Source organism: Zophobas morio, unplaced genomic scaffold (assembly GCF_036711695.1).
Source record: "Zophobas morio isolate AGI-343-1 ecotype UQ-CSIRO unplaced genomic scaffold, CSIRO_AGI_Zmor_V1 ptg000023l, whole genome shotgun sequence".
Lineage (NCBI taxonomy): Eukaryota > Metazoa > Arthropoda > Insecta > Coleoptera > Tenebrionidae > Zophobas > Zophobas morio.
Genome location: NW_026972128.1, coordinates 9,377,811 through 9,399,959, shown reverse-complemented (window position 1 = coordinate 9,399,959; position 22,149 = coordinate 9,377,811). Strand labels below are relative to the sequence as shown.

General features: G+C 33.6%; 2 protein-coding genes across 4 annotated transcripts in view; one reads left to right on the top strand and one right to left on the bottom strand.

Moving 5' to 3' along the window:
* The first annotated feature begins 9,189 nt into the window (after window positions 1-9,189).
* Window positions 9,190-9,946, top strand: Eloc (Elongin C). Its single transcript, XM_064063061.1, has 2 exons — window positions 9,190-9,601; window positions 9,660-9,946. Exons 1-2 carry the CDS (start codon window positions 9,387-9,389, stop codon window positions 9,799-9,801), a joined length of 357 nt encoding a protein of 118 aa, XP_063919131.1. The 5' UTR covers window positions 9,190-9,386; the 3' UTR covers window positions 9,802-9,946.
* The window catches only part of LOC135134393 (uncharacterized), a 56,973-nt gene continuing 44,758 nt past the window's right edge, over window positions 9,935-22,149 (bottom strand). For all 3 annotated transcript variants that reach the window (XM_064063058.1, XM_064063059.1, XM_064063060.1), the window contains 4 exons: window positions 20,336-21,712; window positions 12,489-12,689; window positions 10,716-12,263; window positions 9,935-10,661 (listed from right to left, as the gene is read on the bottom strand). In XM_064063058.1, the coding sequence (XP_063919128.1) occupies window positions 10,462-10,661; window positions 10,716-12,263; window positions 12,489-12,689; window positions 20,336-21,712 (3,326 nt within the window). In that variant the 3' untranslated portion in view covers window positions 9,935-10,461. The remainder of the gene's footprint in view (window positions 10,662-10,715; window positions 12,264-12,488; window positions 12,690-20,335; window positions 21,713-22,149) is intronic.

The window sequence follows — 22,149 nt, the reverse complement described above, 5'->3', positions numbered from 1 at the left end:
CGAATCAATTTTTGAAATTTTAAATGAAGTGATACTTTTTAAATTGGGTGGCGACATCTAGGAATAGTTTAGGCAACGACCATCCATGACGGCTTAAAATTCGGGTCAGAAAGAACAAAGGCGCCGACACGAGCTGTCCCTACTGATTGTTATCTATGCTGTGGTAAAAACCATTGACAAGATTTTCCTGATAGGCTATACGTTTTTATCAATGCAACCGTTTTACGATTATCCGTTAGATTCAAGTAAATTTAGCATTTTTAAAATGCAGAATTTGTCTTCTGCTTTAAGTTGTAATCCCTTAAATTTAATAATAGCCAAATGCTTGCTATTGCCCATAGACGAAAAAATGATTGCATTTCCATTAATCCGTGCACTCTAACGGGTTTTTCTTTTCAATGCAATAAATTGAGGCAAACTTAAAAAACTTAGGTTATTAATATGATTGTTAAAACAGAATTAATTCTTAACGGTACTTTTTTGTGTGTTGGGGACAGTCAAGTCTGAATTAGAAAGTTTTACAGTGCATTTTCAAATCAAGTAACTTCAACAATACGATTCAATTGTCTTTTCCCTTTTATTTTAGTTTTTTTTTTTTAATATTTTTTGTAAATAGATTTGTTTGTGTTTTTAAGACTGATTTATAGCTTATTATAGTTTTCTTTTAGTATTATTTGTAACTAAATAGATTTCTTTGTGTTTTTAAAAATGATTTTTCTTTAAATAGCATATTTTATTGCAACGTTTATTTTTGATTATATATTGTATATTATCCTTTTTTTTTTTGTTTATACTAATTATACTCGTAATTACCTGCATGTACATTTGTTTGTGTTCTTAGGAATGGTTTATCTTTAATTTGTTTAATTGACATATATTTTTTTATTTGTTTATTGAAGTTCATTGTTGGTTGTACAGAATTGTAGTAAATTTAATTTTTTTACACTAATTTGTTTTAACTTTAATTAATATGTATATATTTTGTTTTGGGGTTTACCCGGTGATTATAACGAATTATAATATTTTATTTAAGGTAAACAATATAAAAATATAAAATTATTTCAGCGTTTTATTTATTGCATATTTAATCTAAAAATCAAAATATAAAAAACGTCTTAAAATGGACAATAAATGCCGTCTCTAAGACGTCAGTACATCACGTCAATAGTTCGTTACAAAATGACGTCATCTGGACGAGACATTTGACCGTCATTGGTACGTCAGTATCACGTGAAATCTTTGGTCACTATGACGTAATTGATGACCATTTATTCACGTGAAAAAGACGACATCATGTTGCCTGGGTTTTTCGAAAAAAAAAAGCAAAATTGCAGCATCTTGCACTTTAACTTTGAAACTGCTCTGAAATTTTGGAAACGTTTTAGGTTATCGTAAGCATGATAAATCGCTAATCAATTTTTTTTCGTTTATGCCCCTCTAAAACAATAATGAAATGATTTTCAATTTTCCCGACTTAATTTATCTTTACCAAACATATTTTTTGGTAATTTCAAAAGCATTGTTTATTATTTCAAACCCAATTCTCATCTGAATGACTCGGGTTTAATGATTCGATTATTATCGGACGTTTTAGATGAACTTTCTAAACTGAAATCAGTGGAAAGTAAAATGGTATATTTCACCCCACTTTTTTATTTTTCATCTATTTTAAAGTACTTCATAATGTTTTACGCAAACAGGCCAATGTTGATTGAGGTTTTTATTGCTTTTTTATAAAATAAAAATAGTATATTAAATATATTATTAGGTTCTAAAGTGCGCAACACGTAGCCGAGCGAAAGCAATCATTGCGAGGCAAAAAAAGATACACTTTAGAACCAAATAATATACACTATTTTTTCTCCAACCGTAATCACGATGTTGATGCGACCAAATCTAGTATCTAATAAAAAAAAATCACGAAACTAAATATTTCGTTTTTGCTTTTGAACAATTAAAATTAACTAAAAACTCGTTGGAAAATAAAATAGCCCATTTTGATGTTGAAAGTACTAATCAAAGTCTAAATTTAAATTTTGATACCTGAATACTTTTTATCCTAAGAGTAAAAGTAACACTTTAGCTCCTAAGATAAAAAGTGACATGTTTGTTGCTAGGATACCATTTTGTATTATCTCAGTAAAGAAAAAAATAATAAAGTGCTTTAACTAATGTGATGACGTCACTTCAAAATTGTACATAGCAATTGGGTTTTAAACTGCATCAAATAACATAGTCTTACAGATGTAGTTTATGATTCCGAATTGAGATTTTACCCGAAACGTCCAGATTTTTGGAAAAAAAATCAAAATTAAGAAACAACATTTTGACATTTAATTTGGAATCTACAAAACGGAATGCTTTGAAATCTTGCAGATGGTTTAAAGTTTAAAATTATGATAAGCATGATAAAATTTTAATCACAATATATTTACTTATCCCCTCCAAAAAATTGATGACGTCAGCTCAAAAGTTTGTCAAATAAATCCTATCTAAAATGTACAAAATATAATGAGTCTGTAGTTGTAATTTATCATTCCATTCATATTTTTTGGATTTGCATATACAGGGTGACTCAAAAAAAATTGAATGCGTAAATTTACTTTATTGATTTAATCAGGAACTACAAAACCGGATGTTTTAAAGATATCATAAGCATGGTAAATTTTTGATCAAAATGTATTTGCTCATCCCCCCTAAAAAATTGATGACGTCACCCCAAAATTTTGCTGAATAAATCCTATCTAAAATGTACAAAATATGATGAGTTTGTACTTGTGATTTATCATTCCACTAAATTTTTTTGGACTTGCGTATACAGGATGATCCAAAAAAATAGCATTGTATTTTAGGAGCGAGGGAAGTTCTGTCGAAACAGCTTTCGACAAATTTTTTTAAAAGTTGTGGACTTCTAAAGATTTTGACCATGATTCCAGCGGATCCATGTAGAAATCGCTAACTTTGAGATTTTTATAAAAAAAATTAAAAAAAAAACACTTCAAGAATGTGGGGTTAAACGTACCATTTTATTTACTTCTAATTTGTCCTTTTTTTGGTGTTAGATATTTAATTTTACAGTATTGCATACTCTCGCCTATGTGATTCGTGAATCCGTGTCGAGTTTTCACCCTAGACATCCAGATTTTTGGAAAAAAAATCAAAATTGTGTAACATTTTACGATTAAATTTGAAATTGTAAAACCAAATGCTTTAAAACTTACAAGTTTTTTAAGATTATGGTAAGCATGGTAAATCGTTATTCCAAATTTTTTCGTTTATAGCGTCCTAAAAAATGGTGACGTCATTTTTTTTAATTTTTTAGAACAAATGTTTCTTAAATTTTATAGAACTACATACTCTATGTATGTGTAATTTAAAATCCGTGTCGAGTTTTTACCCTGTACATTTAGATTTTTGGGAAAAAATTCAAAATTGTATTTTACAATTTAACTTGAAAATTGCAAAAGCGAATGCACTGAAATATTGCAAACGTTTTAAGGTTATAGGAAATATGATAAATCGTTAATCAAAATTTGTTCGTTTAAGGCCTTCCCAAAAAATTATGACGTCGTCTTAGAACAAATGTCCTTTAAATTTTATAAAATAACATATTCCCGCACGTGTGACTTTAATCAAAATTTGCGCGTCATCTTACATTTTTCAGGGGCGGCTGGTGCCAGAGGGCACAAGGGCACGTGCTCCCCCAAAATTACGACGTCTACAAGCACACTGGACATAGCAAAATAGCAATTTTCAATTTTTAAAGAATTCCGGAAATTTGTGTTATAATTAACAAAGCTAATTTTTTATCTCGCTCCATTTGTAAAGATGTCGTGTCTTGGATATATGATACGTTGAAGTGCTGACAAAAGCGGAGACGAAATCATAATTCATTTAGCCGTTTTGTTTACACCGTTGCCATGGAAACCGTGCGTCCAATCGCTGTTTGGCTAAAATCGGGTCTTGCTTGAACAGTGACCACTAGCAGTAACTCAGTTGCGGGATTTCATTTTCATTCTGCGAGGGAAATTGTTTGATTTTAAATAAAAATTATGAACTCAGTTGAATATTTAATAAAAAATCGTTCTCTGTTTTACGATGGTAAAATTTTAGCGAAAAGTTTAGGGAGGGCCACCCCCGATTTATTAATAAAAAAAAAGTTTTCATGGCAAAACGAGAGACTTTCGTAGATATTCTGATAGTAACAAGTATGGTAAATTTTTGTGGATGTGCGGTTGTGAAAAAAATAATAAATTATTTTGTTTTGTGTGTTTCCTCAGTAATAATTTAAAATCAAAGGTATGTGGACAAGTACTTTTTTACTTTTATTGAATGCATTTTTGTACTTATTTCCGTCACACAATTTCGTCTATTAATTGGTAATAACAGCCTGTTTTATATGTATGTTCATATTTAACTGATCAATCAAATTGTGTCTCCCATTTCAAAAGGTCACGGGCCGCAACTGACATTTTTGCCGAATTTATTCAAATTTTTTAATGTTTTTGGGATAAAACGTTACCTCAAAATTTTGCGTAAGATATATATATATATATACTTGTGGTTTATGCATCCGCTATGACTTTTTTTAACCTGTGCATCCAGATTTTTGCAAAAAAAATAAAACTATATACATCTTACAATTTAACTTAGAAACTACAAAACCGAATGCTTTGAAATCATACAAATATTTTAAGGATATTGTTAATCAACATTTTGTATTATTAAAAAATTATTTTCTAAATTATAACTCCACTCATCTAGTTTCTGCCTATAATAATAATAATAATGCGAAGGTGCAGGTTCGATCCCCTCATGGGTCACTTATTGCTTCTCGAGCGTAAGCTAAGGAAGTATAGTTAACGAGTCCATCGGCCGACGTGTCATGACCTCTAGAGTACAAAAAAGTGGTACCCCGTTTGCATCGGTCTGTCTGTCTATCTGGTGTCTGCATCATTTTTATTAGACACGTAATCTTCGAAACTACCGGACCGATTGTTGTCAAATTTTGTATGTATATAAGGAATATCATGTAGATAGTTAAACGCTAACTAAAATTTGGCTAATCATCCCCACTACCAATGGGATGACGTCATCTCCAAAATTTACAATAGTAAGTTTTTATTTAATTCCATAAAATAAGATACTCCTGCACGTGTAATGTGTGAATCCATGTCGAATTTTCACCCTGGACATCCAGATTTTTGGTGTCGATTTATTTTACTGAAATCGGGTACAGCTCACTCCATTTTCCTTTACATTTATTTTAACGTTACAAACATATCTTTATTTAAATTTGCATAGATTCTCATAAAAAAAATCGCATAATGAAATTTTGTAATTTTTCTAAAAAGCTAGCTTTTTTTACAGCCACGCCATTTCAATATAGTAAAAATGCTTCAAACAAGTGATTGTTTCTCATTGCAGTTTCACTGACCATTTGCCATTGGTATTTAAAAATTTTATAATTTTTTACTACAAATCCATTTTTGTCACTTCCCAACACGAATTTTTAATGTTATTATTACTGTTCATATAATTTGAAACATCATTCTTCTTTCTACTTTGGTTTGGCTTTTTGCTTCCCGAACGTAGACTTATAGGGAAGTACTGTAATAGGGTCCATTTGGCGATTGGCGCATTTCATTTCATATTCCTTCAACACTTCAACGTTTCATAATCCCTAGGATATCAAAAATAGGTCTCCTTTTCCGTCTATTTGTCATCTGCTGACGATTTTATTAGACAGATAATGTTTTTGACTGGACTAATTATTATGAAACTTTAGATAGGTATATTTTAAGAATACTATATAGCTGGATGATAAAAATTAATACAAATTTGTCTAATCTAATCAGTAATCCTCGAGTAACTCCTGATTAAAGTAGGTATGTTTCTACACTTGTGATTTATTAATCCGTCCTTATTTTTTACCTTGGAGATTAAGGTTTTTGTATTTTATAATTTAATTTAGAAAATATAAAACCAACTGCTCTGAAATATGACGAACATTTTAAAGATACAGGCTCAGAAATATTTCCTGAAGATGTAGATCTTCAGGAAATATTTCTGCACTTTGTTATGCAATACCGGTTTTTTTTTCAAAGGTTGGGACGAAATATGTTGATGTTAAAAATTTGCATACCAAAGTAACCATGAGCAAATTCAAATGGCAGGCACAAAAGACTTACTCTTATAAGATATTTAATGTATTGGAATAGAACCAAATATAAATTATTGTTAATATTCTTTGACATTGTGGTGACCGAATTTAAATCAAATTTTTCGCGCTGAAATTAATTAACAGCGGCGCGAAATCACATTTGAATAATTTGAATTTGAAAAAAAAAAAGTTCAATCACGAAAAGGAAATCGTTAAACATAGGCAACCAAATACATGGTTGGGTTAATGCATGATCATTGGGTTAGATGGCAGCACGTAGCGCTAGGGTGATTTCAGTTAGAGGGTTGGTAGAAAAACTGGATGGCAGTAGAATGTGTCATTCTGGTGTGTTTGCTGTAAGTGTAACCACGTGGTAAGAGCTAGGTTTAAATTAGTTGGTTTGGTAGTTAATAAAACGGGAGGAAGCCTTTGTTTAACGACGATCAAACTTATTTTTCATAATGATATAGTTGTCCCCAATCCGCGCGGGTAAATTCTTGCGCCCTTTTAATCGAGAATTGCAGACTTCCGGTCGACGCGAGAAACCACGTGGTGTAAAGTTGTTTCTTTGTTTGTAAATTCACCAGTCAAGCTAGTTTTTCTTAATACTCATCTAGAGCAAACACAATTTAACAATCAGGATTATTTAAATAAACCATTTGCTGGGAGATTTCATGAAATTCAATTAGTCAGGAAAAACGCCTTATGTTTAATTACGAATAGGTCTCTGGATGCATATACGTAAGTGTTACATTATAACACTTCTAAATTCTTCACACAAGATTGCTAATAGTTCATTTACGGCAGTTAAACAAGTTCATTATACTGCGGACTGGCGGGGGGGTTATGATATTTTCTCCCCTTAGGTGGTTTTCATCGTTATCACGATTAATTCATCGGGGCATGCTTCACAACGCCAGATTGATTAATTAATCAAGGCATGCCCCCAACGCTACAGAAAATTTACATCACCGAGACGCTTTTTCCTCGCAACGATTTTGAAATTTACATCCCCGAGACGCTTTTTCCTCGGAGCGATGATTTGATATTTTTGTGTTTGTTTATTATGTGTTTTGTTGGGGTAACCAGTTCGTAGTATTTTAAACTCTCAAAGTAAATTATTTTTGAAGTAACCAATCATTTAGATCATAATATAATTTGGCATAATGTAAACTCTTTGTTTGAACCGTTGATAAAGTGTGGCAAATATTAATCTCCTGTAAATTTTGGTAACTCTGCAATTTTCCACCTCATACTATATTTCTTAATCTCACAATTTTAACCTTAGTAATTTTATTTATTGTATAATTTTAATGGAACGTAAATTTCATGTTCGACAGTTTTGACCTCACATAATATTTCTATTTGTACAAGTTTATTTCACACCAGATCTTTTGTTGCATAAATCCTTGCTAAGTTTTGTTTTGTAAATACTTTGTTGCTGAATGTTTCTATGATATAAATTAATTGATGTCCAACTTTAATCTCACATAAGAATTATTTGTTGTTTAAAATTTCACAAGATTGTATGGCGAATTTAATTGTTGTGTATTGCTCTTTGTTGAAACTTTAACACTTGTTCGGTTGTCATTTAATATTAGAGTCATAGAGTTTGAACATTTAAATAGAATTGAAGGTAAATAACACAATAACACGTAGTGTCGGCGATGGGCGCGGTTCCTAGTTGGAGGTAGCGGAATGTATCGCGCTATCTGCACAAGATGTGCAGGCTTTGAATAAGATTTCAGTGGGAACGGTCTGGACGACGAGGTAGTTGTCGACCAAACTTCACCTCTAGTTTTTAGGCCGAAACGGCCTGCTAGGACTAATGTGACTCGATCTTGAAATGTGTGGCAATTAGTAACTTTTATGAAATAGAAATATATCTGTGTCCTTGTTATGCTCCGTCTTTTCGACAGCAGGTATTTTTTGCTTCCAGTATGGCGATCCTGTTACTGTCATTTGGCCGTCAATTGCTTTGGTGGTAACACGTCTTCCACGACTGTTTGCTGGTTACCGGTGACACTTTCTCGTTGAATAGGGCTGGAGTTACTTTGGGACTAGAATAGTGTTCTTTCCGGTCCGTTAACTCAATAATTCTAGTACAGTCTGTCGTAACCTCAAATCGTAAACACATCAAACTTTCGTTGACAGATAGCGAAAATTACTAGCCTCGCGCTATCTTTGTTTAACACATAGGTTAGGTTCCTCTCTGTCGAATTCCGACCACAGGCAGTTTGCCGTACTTTCTAAAAGTAATAGTAGATCTAGTGACTTTAGCTAGGACGGCATGTTCGTCATGGAGGGGTGCTGTGCGGCAGGCTTTGGTGTAGATAGAATCACCGCCGCGGGGGAAACCAGCCCAGACCGAGAGCCCCAAATTTCACTCACGCTACGACGCCCCCTCTGGGTATTTTGTTGTGCTCCTGTTAACTGCCGTAACTTAAAAAAAAAAGGGGAAAAAGGAGATCGGCCGCCACACGCCTGTAATAACTTGTGTATTTGCATCCAGTTACTTGATTCAGCTTTTACTTTGTTTTATTAAATTTGTGATATTCAAATATTTGCATTGATTCCAAACAGATGCATAGAATTTCCGTTTGTTCGTTTTTCATATGTGTCTGTCTGTCAATTCGCGAGTGTTTTTCGAAAAAATCGATATGTTGTACACTTCAAGGACGGGGGAAGATCTGCCTAAATGACCGTAGATCAGTTTATTAAAATGGGCTACTTTCAAAAAATAATTTCGTCCAACTATAACTCTAATTTTGCTGAAATTTTTTTAATATTTCGTACTTGTCGTACTTGTTAAAATTACGGCTGATGACGTTTTTAATTAAAGTTTTCCAAAATTTGCCTTGAAATGACAGCACTGTATCTATTGTGCTTCAGAAACGAGGATGGTTTTGTGTAAACAATTTTCCTTGATTTGTGGTCAAGCCATTTCAAAATATTGATTGTCAAAAACTATTTTAAATTACCCGCCGTGATATTTTGTTGGCAGAGCTGATTTCCCTAACAAAAGCGCAAACTCACTACTTGAACTTGACATCCTGACATCCATTCATTAACTTTGCTATCAACAGAAAACAAGGGTTTCATTATTATCGTGGAACATTCATCGCAAGCAAGTTAAAACGAAAACCACTTCTTCATACTCAACAGAAGCCAAACGATTGCAAGACTGAAGTTTTAGTAACGTAAGCAACAAACAAGTAACAAAATGGGTGAAGTGGGCGAAGAAAAATCTCAAGAACGAGTGTACGGGGGTTGCGAAGGTCCCGATGCGATGTACGTTAAGTTAATTTCGTCGGATGGTCACGAGTTCATTGTAAAACGGGAGCACGCCCTAACTTCGGGTACTATCAAAGCAATGCTGAGCGGCCCAGGTCAGTTTGCAGAGAACGAAGCCAATGAAGTTAACTTCAGGGAAATTCCGTAAGTTTGTAGTTTATTGTAAGCTGGGTTTAGTTATATTTACTTATTGTCTCTTTAGGTCTCATGTACTTCAAAAAGTTTGTATGTATTTCACATACAAGGTTCGTTACACTAATAGTTCAACTGAGATCCCAGAGTTCCCTATTGCGCCCGAGATAGCGTTGGAGTTACTAATGGCTGCGAATTTCTTAGATTGTTAGATACGCCTCATACGCCAGTCTTAATATGCGCATCCGAATGTCATTTAGTTTAATTAATTTACTGTAAGATTTTGTGTTATTGACTAATTCAATCTCCTTTTGTGATGCTAGGTGATTAAATAAAAGTCAAAGCTATTGTTCTGTACATTTATTAAGTTTGTCATGCTAGAAACAGTTTTTTACGTTACGATTACTAAAATTGTATTATCACAGAATAAGTGAACACCACTCTCTCCTACTTACAACTAAAGACACCCGTAAAAATAAACATACCAAATAAACATAGTTTCTTTTTTAATTCGGTTTATAATTTATATTCGAAACTCTTAAAAAATAATTACAACGGGTCAAGTTTTGGAAGCTTTTACATAATACTATTTATATTTTTAATAGCGATTATTAAAAAGTATAAAAACCCACCATTTTGTTTTAAATATTCCCATCACAGTCTTTTAAAATTTAGTTTTTTTTTTTTCAATACAAATCGACATCATGATCGCATAACAGTAAGATTAAAATCATAACTGGTAATAAAAATTACAACAAATTAGGAGTGAACTTGGTCCGATTAGTTAACAATATCTTAAAGAAACAATAATTAATCAACAAAAACTAAAACAATTAAAAACACAATTTATCTGCCAAATCATTAAGTCTATGCTACCTAAAAGCATTGACGATATTGTTTAGTTGGTCGATAATTTTCTGTAGCCGCTTTCCTTCTTGTTCTTTTAAAAATAAAACTGAATGTAATTCCCTCTGACGTCGTTCAAGATATTTCACCTCAAATTGTTTCATAACAACCTCGTCCTTCACAGAAGAACATCTCAACGACAACGAATCAATTTCCCTATCACGTTCTAAAATTAAAAATGGATCTATAGTTGTCAGCGCAATTCAAAAACGGAACAAACCTTTTGAAAATGTATAATAAGTTTCCATAAGATCTTGCACTCCTGGCCACATTTGTGATGTTGGATTTTCCCATTCTTCAGTTTGAACTTCTTCTGTTTTTACTTCCTTTTCAAGAGAAGTACTGTTACTGTTGTGCATTACTTCCTCCCTAACTTCTTGCTGTTTATCGACGCTGTTTTTCTCAATTTCTTCAAATATAATCTCTTCTCTATTGTCAACATTTTTAGCAGAGTTGTTGCTGTTTTTTGGGGTATTGTGAATTTCCTTTGGTTTAGCCACTTTTTGAGTAGGTTTAATGTTGTTGCTGTGTATTTCTTTTGGTTTAAACTCCTTGTGTGGAGGTTTATTGTTGCTGCTCTTCATTTCTTCTGCTTTAACGTCTTTTTGGACATGTTTGGAGTTGTTTCTATGAATGTCTTCTACTTTCAATTCCTTTGGAATTCCTGGTTTATTGTTGCAATTTTTCTGAATTTCTTCTGGTTTACGTTCCTTTTGAATAGATTTGCTGCTGTTTTTTTGAATTTCTTCAATTTTTGATTCCTTCTGGACAGGTTTACAGCTGTGGTTCTTATCCTCAGTTTTCACGTCCTTTTGAATTGGTTTAGCATTATTTCTATGAAGCTCTTCTGCTTTCAATTCTCTTTGAACTGACTTATTGATGTTGTTCTTGTGATTTTCATCCACTTTAACTTTATTGTTGTTGTGGATTTCATCTCCTCTATGTTCTTTCTGAAGAGGTTTATTATTACGTTTCTGAATTTCTTCCATTTTAAACTCTTTTGGAGGGAATTTGTTAATGTTATTTTTGTGAGGTTCTTCTATCCCAAGTTCTCTTTGACCGGACTTATTGTTGCTATTTTTGTGAACTTCCTCCACTCTAGCTTCTCTTTGAATATGTTTGCTGTTGCTGTTTTTGTGAATTTCGTCTAATTTAACTTCCTTTTGAACTTTTTTTTTATTAACGCTTCTGTGGATTTCTTCAGTTCTAACTTCCTTCTGATTGGGTTTATTGTTGCCGTTTTTGTGATTTTCTTCAACGTTAGTTTCCTGTTGCAGAAGTTTATTATTGTTGCTGTGAATTTCTTTGACTTTTACTTCTTTCTGAACTGGTTTGCTGCTGTCGTTCTTCTGAGTTTCGTCTGCTCTATCTTCTTTTAGCAAAGGCTTATTGTCGATAATTGTCGGAGTACTACTGTTGTTTATAGAAGTATGAGTGTTGTACATAGGACAGCTGTTGTTATTTTGAGGACTTTCCACTAAAACCATCGTCAGCGGTATATAATTAAATTCGATATTTTTTACGTTGCTCAAAGGATCTTCTTTCTTGTGTGCTGGAATTTTTTGGCCGTACTGGTGAACTATGGGTATTTTAAAAGCCAAGTCTGTACAGTTGTTACTGTTATTGTTCGTTTCAATTAGGCCATTTGGTTTTAATTTATTTACAGCTTTGTGTTTTTTATTCGCTTTAGTAGTATACTTCGTTACTCCAGATTCACAGTTTCTTCGTACTCGCTCTTCAACAATTTTTATCCATGTCTTTTCCAGTTCTATGAAGAAAAAAAGTCAAAATTAGTACAATTCGAAACATTTTTCAGTCTACTAGTAAAAGTAAAGTTAAAAAATATAATAGCACCTCACTTGAAATTGTTTAAAAATAAAAATGAATGCCAAGTGATATTATTTTATCTTTTATTGTTTGATATCAAGACATCGACATGTAATTAGTTAATTACTTAACTCCCACTAAAGTGTCGACGTTAAAGCTAATTTACCTTGTCTCATTTGTCCAGGAACAGTCCGCAGACCCAAAACTTTAAAGAAATTACTCTTCGTTTTAAAATCCGGCAGATTATTCAACACAGCCGGTGACTGCAAAGGCACTGGTAAATTTAACGGAGCAACGCGTTCGGAATCGTCTATGAATTTCCACGTCGGTTGCCATTTTCGTTTTTCCAATTTTTCCAATTCAATACCTGCACAACAAGAGAAAATGAAGAATTCAGTCACTTTGGTGAGAAATTTCTGGAAATGTTTCAAAGGGAAACGCTTCCAGGAAATTTCAGGGATTTTCTATTATTATGGTGAAAAAATTGAAAAATAGTGACCCCATATTTTTCAAATAAGCTACGATTTTTTAAATGAAGTTTTAGATATCAGAAATAAAAGATGTATATAAGCATACTCTTTACACAAATTTCCAAGGTTCTAGTGAAATCGTATGAAAATTTAAAAGAATCAAGAATTGCAAAAAGATCCTCAGAGGCGTCCGTCATAGTTTCTCTGTCATGAACTTTTCTACCTGCGATGGGTACCTGTACCTGTTTATATTATTATACTCTCTAACAGATTCATTCGCATTGGTGCCAGCATGTTTACTAGTTTACTTAAGTTACCTTCCTGAAGTGTGGATGTTACGCTACTGACTGACAGTCCGTTGTCAGATTCTGATGACTCACCATGTTGAAGTTAAAATAATCCATCTCTAACAATCCTTGGGCACTAGAAAGTAGCAATCTGACGCTCAAGTGTTTATTTATGTTTATACTTCGAAAGAATGTCACGTAGAAATTAGTTTGATTTGAATGAGTTTGTCTTCACAAAACAGAACTAAAATATGCAGATCCAAAAAATATGAATGGAAGCATCATACGATTTAAAACCCATTTACTATGTACAATTTTGAAGTGACATCATCACATTATTGGTAGGGATGATTATACAAATTTTGGTTAGCATTTTACCATCTACATGATATTTCTAATATAAATACAAAATTTGACAACAATCGGTCCAGTACTTTCGGAGATTATCCGTCTAATAAAAATCCGGGGCGGCAAAAAGACGGAAACGGGAGACTTATTTCTTCGTATTGTAGGGGTCATGAAAGATCGAGAAAACGTAGAAGTAGAGAGTCGGTCGACGAATTCGATTACAATACTTCCTTCGCTTACGTTCTGGAAGTAAAAAATGCAAGTGTAAAAACACGTGACAAAATATTAGTGACACCGAGACGTATATACAGGGTGATTATACAGTATCGAACATAAAGTTGGCAGCCTGTTGTATTGGTTGCCTACCTATCAGGCAGCAAGTAAATAAAAAAAGTTAAGGCTATAATTGACATTTGTACAGATGCTATCGCGAGGCGACAAAATTCAGAAGATTTGAAAGAAAACTACAATAATAAAATAACTGTCATTAACATATCCAGTTTTTTTTATCATTATAGATTCATAAATATAAAAATTTATTTAGAAAAGAGACACACAGCACTCAAAATTGTTCGAGTTGAGTTAAGATGGCCGACCAAGACGGTGGTTCGCAACGTGTTGTGTGCTTTGTGTGCAGTAGAGTAGCTGTTAAAAAACGCATCTTTTGTGCAGATTGTCAAGTCTGGTCACACATTGGATGTGCTGAAAGAAAACCATGTTGTATGCCTACAACTCCTGTTCAATTGCCTGATCCAGATGATCCGAATGCGATTAAATACTTGGTAACTGCCATAAATTCTTTGACCTCTTCTATCTCAGATATGAAAAAGTCCATCAACGATATACTATCAGAAAATAAAAAACTCCGAAAAGAGTTGGAAGATATAAAAACAAAGGGATTTACTAACAATGTTGATCAACAATCTGATCCAAATATTGAGGAAGTTATTTCAGAAGCCAGGGATCGTATTCATCGTGAAAAAAACATAATTATCACAGGTCTCCCGGAAACAAATGGATCACCTGAAGAACGTAAAAGGAAAGACATGGAAAAAATAACGCAAATTATATCTACCGCTATACCCGAAAATGATTACAAAATAATGTCTGCCATGCGTCTCGGAAAATCCAGCTCTACCAAACCCCGCTCCATTAAAATAGTTTTCGATAATTCCGCCACAGTTAATGTTTTAGTTCGAGCTAAACCTAAAATCGACTCTGTTTATTTTAACAATGATTTAACACCCATGCAACAACAGGCCTATAACATACGCAAAGAACTTCGCACAAGACGCGAGAATGGCGAAAAGGATCTCCGTATACGCTACAAAAATGGTATGCCTACAATTATCAAGGCTACAAAAAACCTCACTCCGATCGTAAAACAGGATTAAGTCTTTTCTACCAAAATGTGCGTGGTTTACGAACAAAAACGACAACTGCTTTTCTAAATTCCTTGAATATGGACTACGATATTATTATATTAACAGAAACTTGGCTTTGTAGTGAGATAACAGATGGTGAAATTTTTAGTAGTGACTACATAGTATTTCGCTTAGACCGTGATCTAAGATCCTCGGAAAAAGTTCGTGGCGGTGGTGTTTTGATAGCTGTGCGTTCATACCTTCAAACCGACATGGTACACGTTCCTACTACTATATGTGAAGAATTATATGTTTCCATCAGGTGCGAAAACTATTTACTAATATGTGGCGCAGTTTACATTCCTCCAAATTCTAGTATCGATACTTATCTTCAAAACATAGCCTCCATTGATTGTATTCAAACATCTTTTCCTGATGCTTTACTTTGCATAGCTGGAGACTATAACTTACCAAACCTTGTTTATTCATCTACTATAGAAAACCTTATAACAGGAACTAGTGATAAAGATAAAATTATTTGTGACAGCTTCTCTTCACTAGATTTAATTCAATACAATCGCGTAGCTAATAACAACGACGTTATCCTCGATTTAATACTTAGTTCAATACCAAATACCTTTGTAAAAAAGTTATCTCAAGGTTTAGTTCCAATCGATTCCCACCATCCGCCGCTTTTGACGCTTATTAATCTTCCATATTCTACACCCTCTATTGCTCCATTAGCAAGTTGGCGTTATAATTTTAAAAATGCCAACTATAGCGAATTAAACGACTACTTTTCTTCACTTAATTGGAATTCCCTACTAGATTATAACGATATAAACTCAGCAACTGACTCTTTTTATTCTATTATATTTTCTGCTATCGATATATGTATTCCTAAATCTAGACTACATAATTGTCATTTTCCAGCATGGTACAAGCCTGACACCATCAAACTTATTAACAAAAAACGTAAAACTTTAGCCCTCTATAGAAAAACTTCAAATGAAAGTCATTACAATTCTTATAGACATCTTCGTAGCCTTTCTAAAACGGCTATCAAAAATGATTACAAAAAATACTTAACGTACATACAAACCAATTTAAATCATAATACGAAGATCTTCTACAGTTTTATCAACTCCAAAAGTCAAAACTCCAAATCTTATTTTCCCAAATGTATGAATTTTGGTGACACCTGCTCTTCAAAACCTAAAGACATTGCCAATATGTTTGCCAATTTTTTCAAGTCTGTTTTTAATCAGGATGTTATCGACCCTAATATGACACTAGGCCTTTCAAGCGTCAACAACTATATCGATTTACACGACATAGATATCAGCATCGATGAAGTAAAAAATAAATTACTGTCCCTTAAATCTAGTTTTAATCCTGGACCAGATGGTATTCCTTCATTCTTCTTAACGCAGTGTGCTTCCAGTCTTGCCTGGCCAATCTGGATTTTATATAGTAAGTCTTTGACATCTGGTACATGCCCAGACATCTGGAAACAATCTTATGTCATACCTTTGTACAAATCAGGTGACAAAAAAGATGTTACAAACTATCGTCCTATTTCGATTATAGCAGCTTTATGCAAGGGTCTCGAAGCAATCATCAGTGATACATTAACTAGATCTTTTGCAAAGGTTTTGACACCTCATCAGCATGGATTTCTGCCAGGAAAAAGCACAGTAACAAATCTCGCCGTCTACAATGAATATATCATTGATGCTTTAGAGGAGGCAGCTCAAGTCGACGCTGTATATCTAGATTTCTGTAAAGCTTTCGACAGAGTCAACCATGCCCTTCTTTTAAAGAAATTAAAGATTTATGGCATACGAGGTTCTCTTCACCGCTGGTTAGCTTCTTACCTATTAAATCGTACCCAAAAAATCTCAGTGAAAGGCTTTTTATCAGATGCTATTTCTATTCCCTCGGGAGTCCCACAGGGCAGTCACATCGGTCCTATTTTATTTTTAATATTTATAAATGACCTGGCACTATCACTTAATTTTGTTAGATTTTTATTCTTTGCGGACGATCTTAAAATATTCATTAAAGTTAGCGACCTTGCAGTATATGCAATATACTCTTATAAAAATAACCAACTGGTGTAGTGAAAATAGCATGCAATTAAATAACAAAAAGTGTAAACAAATAACATTCTCCAGGAAAAAATCCACTATAAAATTTTCATATAGCATTGACAACCAAATCCTGGAGGCTGTTAGCGAAATTAGGGACTTTGGGATCATTTTTAATTCGACTTTAAGTTTTGTTAAGCATATAGATTTTGTAATCGATAAGGCTTTTCGAGTTAGTGGTTTCATAAGAAGAATGACTGCAGATTTCCATAGCATCATAGCAATTCGTAAGCTCTTTATTACCATGGTTAGACCAATTTTAGAATATGGCATTCTTATATGGTTTCCTTCATATGCAATTCACGAAACTCGCCTCGAAAGGGTACAAAGAAAGTTCTGTAATTATTTAATGTTTAAAATGGGTCTCAATAAATCAAATTACAATTATAATCAAAGACTTGCTATAACAGAACTAGAGACTCTTACACAGCGTAAGTTAAAATTTGAGCTTAAGTTTGCATATAAACTGTTCAATAATCAAATTGATAGTGCCGAATTCTTATCCTTATTTAATTTTAGAGTACCTTTGGTACATACTAGGAACCAGGACACAATCTTATGTTCGTTTAAAAGAACAAATCTCGGTTACAACACTTCTGTAGTAAATAGAATAGGATTGGCGGTTAATAACTTAGTAGATATAGACATCTTCAGTTGCTCGCAACATATGTTTAACAATTATTTAAGACGTTTGTAGTTATAAGGACATCTTATTTCATATTTTGTTTTTTTTTTTTAAACTATTGTCTATTTTGGAACTTTGTTCTGTTAGTCAATAAAATTTATTTATTTATTTATTTATTTATTTATTTAAAAAAAAATTAAAAATCTTCAAGTTTTTGATATTTTTGGACTGTTTAAAAATGAACAAACTGAACAGACGTGGGTGGAACCACAATTTAATGTGGTAAAAATTTGAGTAAACATCATTATGTCACTTATACGTCAGCAAATGTTCAAATTCACATTACATCTGTCACTTGTGTCATTCTGTTTAAGCTTCAAAATTTTGACAAATCAAGTGTAAACTCGTTGCGAATCCACTAAAAAAAAAAAATATAAAATTTTGTCTGCCGCTTTAATTCTTTGTATTTTTTATTATGGTAAATCGTAAATTATAGTAAAAATAGAGGTGGGTTATTAAAGTGTAGGCATGCTGTGCATATGCTTCAAGAGAGATTTTAATCACAAATTTTTTTGATGACGTCATGAACTTTTAAGTAGGGGCAACCATAACAATTTGGATGGACACAGTGTCATACTAGTAACAAGTGTTTAAGTGAAGTTAGCGTTGATTTTTCTAAACATTGTGAAACATGTCTACAATAAACCTAAAATTTAATCAACGTAGAAGTGTCAATTATGAACAATAGTATGAATTAATAAAACACATACGTTTTTCAATTAAAAAAGCATTGCCAACGTGATGATAATGATAATTTTTAGGCACCCTATATAACAATTAAGCTAAGGAAGTATTGTAATATAGTCCATTAGACGAATGGCTACTTTCAGGTTTTCAAGATGTTTCATGCTCCCTAGATTACGAGAAAGTAGACCTCGTGTTTCCGATTGTCTGTATTGATTTTCATTATAGTCTGTTATATTATCTCGCAAAATACTGGATCAATTGTTGTCAAATTTTCAAATTTTATATGTACCGTTGCAGGCACAGAATCTCGGACATTGATGTCATTTCACTGATATAATTTGTGAAAACATTCTGTATATACAGTCGTGGCCATGAAAACTGGACCAGTTTGACATACACAAAGTTTTAGTTGTGTTATTATTATTTTTTAATATCGTTGCATCATAGCAATTTGAATATAAGTACGCTCCTAACTGATTTGATTTTAAAATTAATTAAAACCATTTTTTTTTTATTTTGAAGGGTATGTCAAAACCTAATGGTTCAGTTTTATACCATACCATAACCATAGTTGTAAAAACTCTGCCCAAGATTCCGTGCTCGCAACAGTATGTTAGGAATATCGTGTGGAAGGTAAAACGCTAACCAAAATTTATCATTCCCACCAACAATTTGATGATCTCCCCCGAAATGTTTTTTTAGTACACGCCATTCAAATTTTATAAAACACTAGACTCTTGTACTTGTGATTTATGAACCTGTCTTGAGTTTCGCAAAAAACCCAATTGTGTAATAACCTTTTATATTAGTATAAGGCGATAGATAGATAGAAATGGACTCGACTGATAACTTGAAGGTCGCTCGTTTGAACCGCTTTTTTTTTTCTTTTCTTAAAATATAGCTCTTATTTAACCTATATTTTTTAACTTAGGGCAGGATCATTTTTTTCCGAAAACTATACCTGGACTATCAAAAATAAGGCTGGATTAATAAACCACAGGTACGGGAACATATTTTCTAAATCTTAGGAAAGATTTGTTTGGCGAACTAATCAGGTGACCTCTCATCACACTTTTAGTACGAACGAACAGACATATTTTGGTTATTGTTTACCACTTAGACTTACCTTTATACATGACTTTAAGTTAAGCTAAGTTAAAAATCTATACTAGAACTCACATTTGAATATCCTCTTTTACTAAAATATCTCGGTATTTTTAAGATTTGAATAGGTATCAAAATGGAACCATTATGCGCAATGGGGTCGTTATTTTTCATAACTTCTTCAATGATTTCGAACACGTTTGGAAATTCCACTTCTCGAAAATTTTGACAACACATTTTTTTCTCCAACCGCATGAAAAAGACACCACAATTTCAAATTATTTTCCAAAAAAGGCCCTTTAGAGATTATCTGGATCATTATAAATAATAACTTACGTAGCATGTTAACAATGTAAGATTTCTTTCTGAAGCATCAGATGAGAAATATTTTAATGATGAAGTTAAGAAAACCGATGTTAATTAGTTAATGTATTTGTAAATTCAATTAGCTAAATTGTGGTTTTCTATAATAAAAAAATAAAAGGTCCACATTATTTATGGTTCAACGTGGTTACTTAAAACTGTGTACAAAAAGCACGATCCTCTATCCGACCCATAATTATAGATAAATCAGGCTTTTGTGTTAAGAACAAATGGAAAACGTTAGAGAGATAAGTTATAGGCAAGAAGTAGCCATTTATTTAGGTCTGTCAAATCTGAAAGATTATACTGGCCATTGTTTATGGCGAACACCAGCCATATTCTAGAGAATGAAAGTGTCGATTTAACCGCCTTAAAAGAGGCAAAGTATCATAATCTTTAACGTAACTTGCAATGTTAACATTTACAATTGTTTTTGTTTTATTTTCTAAATAATATAGGATTTGGGAGTTAAAAGCGGTTGGAGAAAAATATTTTGCAAGTACTTTTTTTTTGGAAATTCTCCAAACTTAATTCACGCCATTTCCTCATACTTACAGTTCTTCTTCCGGTGCGTCGTCAGTCCAAAAATCTTGAGAAAACCGACCTTTTCCGGTTTCAGATCGAGCTTACACGGAGGTCCCGACTTGATCCATAGATCCACTTCTGGCCCTTCGCTCTCGCAATCCGAACTCGACAAAGAACTCGAACTGGAATTATCGGAATAGCCGTAAACCGACACGCCGAAATCCACGGTGACCTTTGTGTGGTTGTCGTTGACCAGCTTCGGCTCCTTCGGCTTGCTCGTCCGCTTCTGCCTGCGCATTTTCCTCTTCATCGTCGCCACGTCGATTTTACTCAACTTTTGGCGCTTAACCGGGGGCGCTTGCAAGTTTAAATTCGGTATGTTCAGTACTGTAAACGGGGTTTCGCTCGATTTCTGACAGGTGGCGCTTTCAAAGATGTCGATTTTTTTGGTGTTGGTGGTGTTCCAGAGTTTGTTGAACGGTTTCAACGTCATCGGCGTTTTTCGTGTGGGGTTGCTCGATTTCTCAATCGAATCAGTGGAATGTGTTTCGAAACAGTCTGTTTTACGTAACTCGTTCTGACTAGCACTATGAGGTGAGCTTATGTAGTTATTATTAATCGTAGGAACAACAGTATTTGGTAGGACCTGCTTATGGCATTCTTTTTCTATTGGTAAAGTAGGCGACGGGACCGGCAATTGGGGGCTGTGAGTCTGCTGACTGACGCTGTGAACCGGCGTACTCGCGTGTTTCACCTCGGAACTCATATCTGAATACGCGTTGTCGAAGAATCGTGCCTCTTTTATTTCCCTCATTTCCTCCCTAATCGTCTTCTCGCTATCAAAAAATCGCACTTCTCTCTTCTCCTCCCCATTTTCGTTATCGCTGTCGACGAAGCGCACTTTTTTTATTATTCCTCGCGGGTGTCTTTCGTTGTTGAACCGTGCTTCCTTCACTTCCTCCTTACTTTCCATCTCTCTCTCAAAAAAACGCACTTTTTTCATCCTCTCATCGTTGGTTTTATCGTCTTCGTAAAAATGTCCGTCTTCCCGCGCTCGGTTTCCATTTTTGAAAATGATCATTTCTTTGATTTCCACTCGACTTTTGTGGTCTTCGGGTGGAGGAACATTCGGGTGTGTAATTTCGAAGTTAATTGTTGCACCATTCTTCGGCGGTGGGGGTTCAGGATGTTCTTTGCTTGATTCCGGTTTAGATGCGACTAAATCTCTCACGATATACTCGATGTTATAAGGTGAGGGTTTAGTCTTAGCTTTGATTGGTTGGTCGTGAGCGTCCGGTTTTGTTACACTTTTATTGTTATTCGATATGGGGACGTAGTGAGGTAAAGCTGGTTCAGGTTGTGTATTAAATTGATAAAGATGATTCGGTGCTATGGTAGGCTTCCTGGCTGGAACAAAGACAACAAAATATGCCAATACAAACAAGTTCGTGGAATAATGAATTAGTTAACAAGTTATATCTAGAAAATGTTTCAATGAATATAACTATTTGCACAAATAATTAACACTACATAAAGTGCAAATAATTACAAGAAGTTCCAAAGCACTTTTGAAAAACCAACAGTGGTTATACACTTTGCTTTGAAATAATGAATTTCCAGGGTGAGTAAATAGACAAAATTCTGCAATTTTTTCTTACAAGTATTAAAAATTAAGTGATATTGGCTAGAGTTAACCGAAAAGATGGAAGAATCCTGCATAATTAACTAACCCTGGTACAGTAAGACAAAAAAATCTCGTCTATGATGCTTACATGATACGTGATAATTTCAGCGTATCCACTAAAACATTAAAAACCAAAACCAATTTAAGCATACACAGTGAC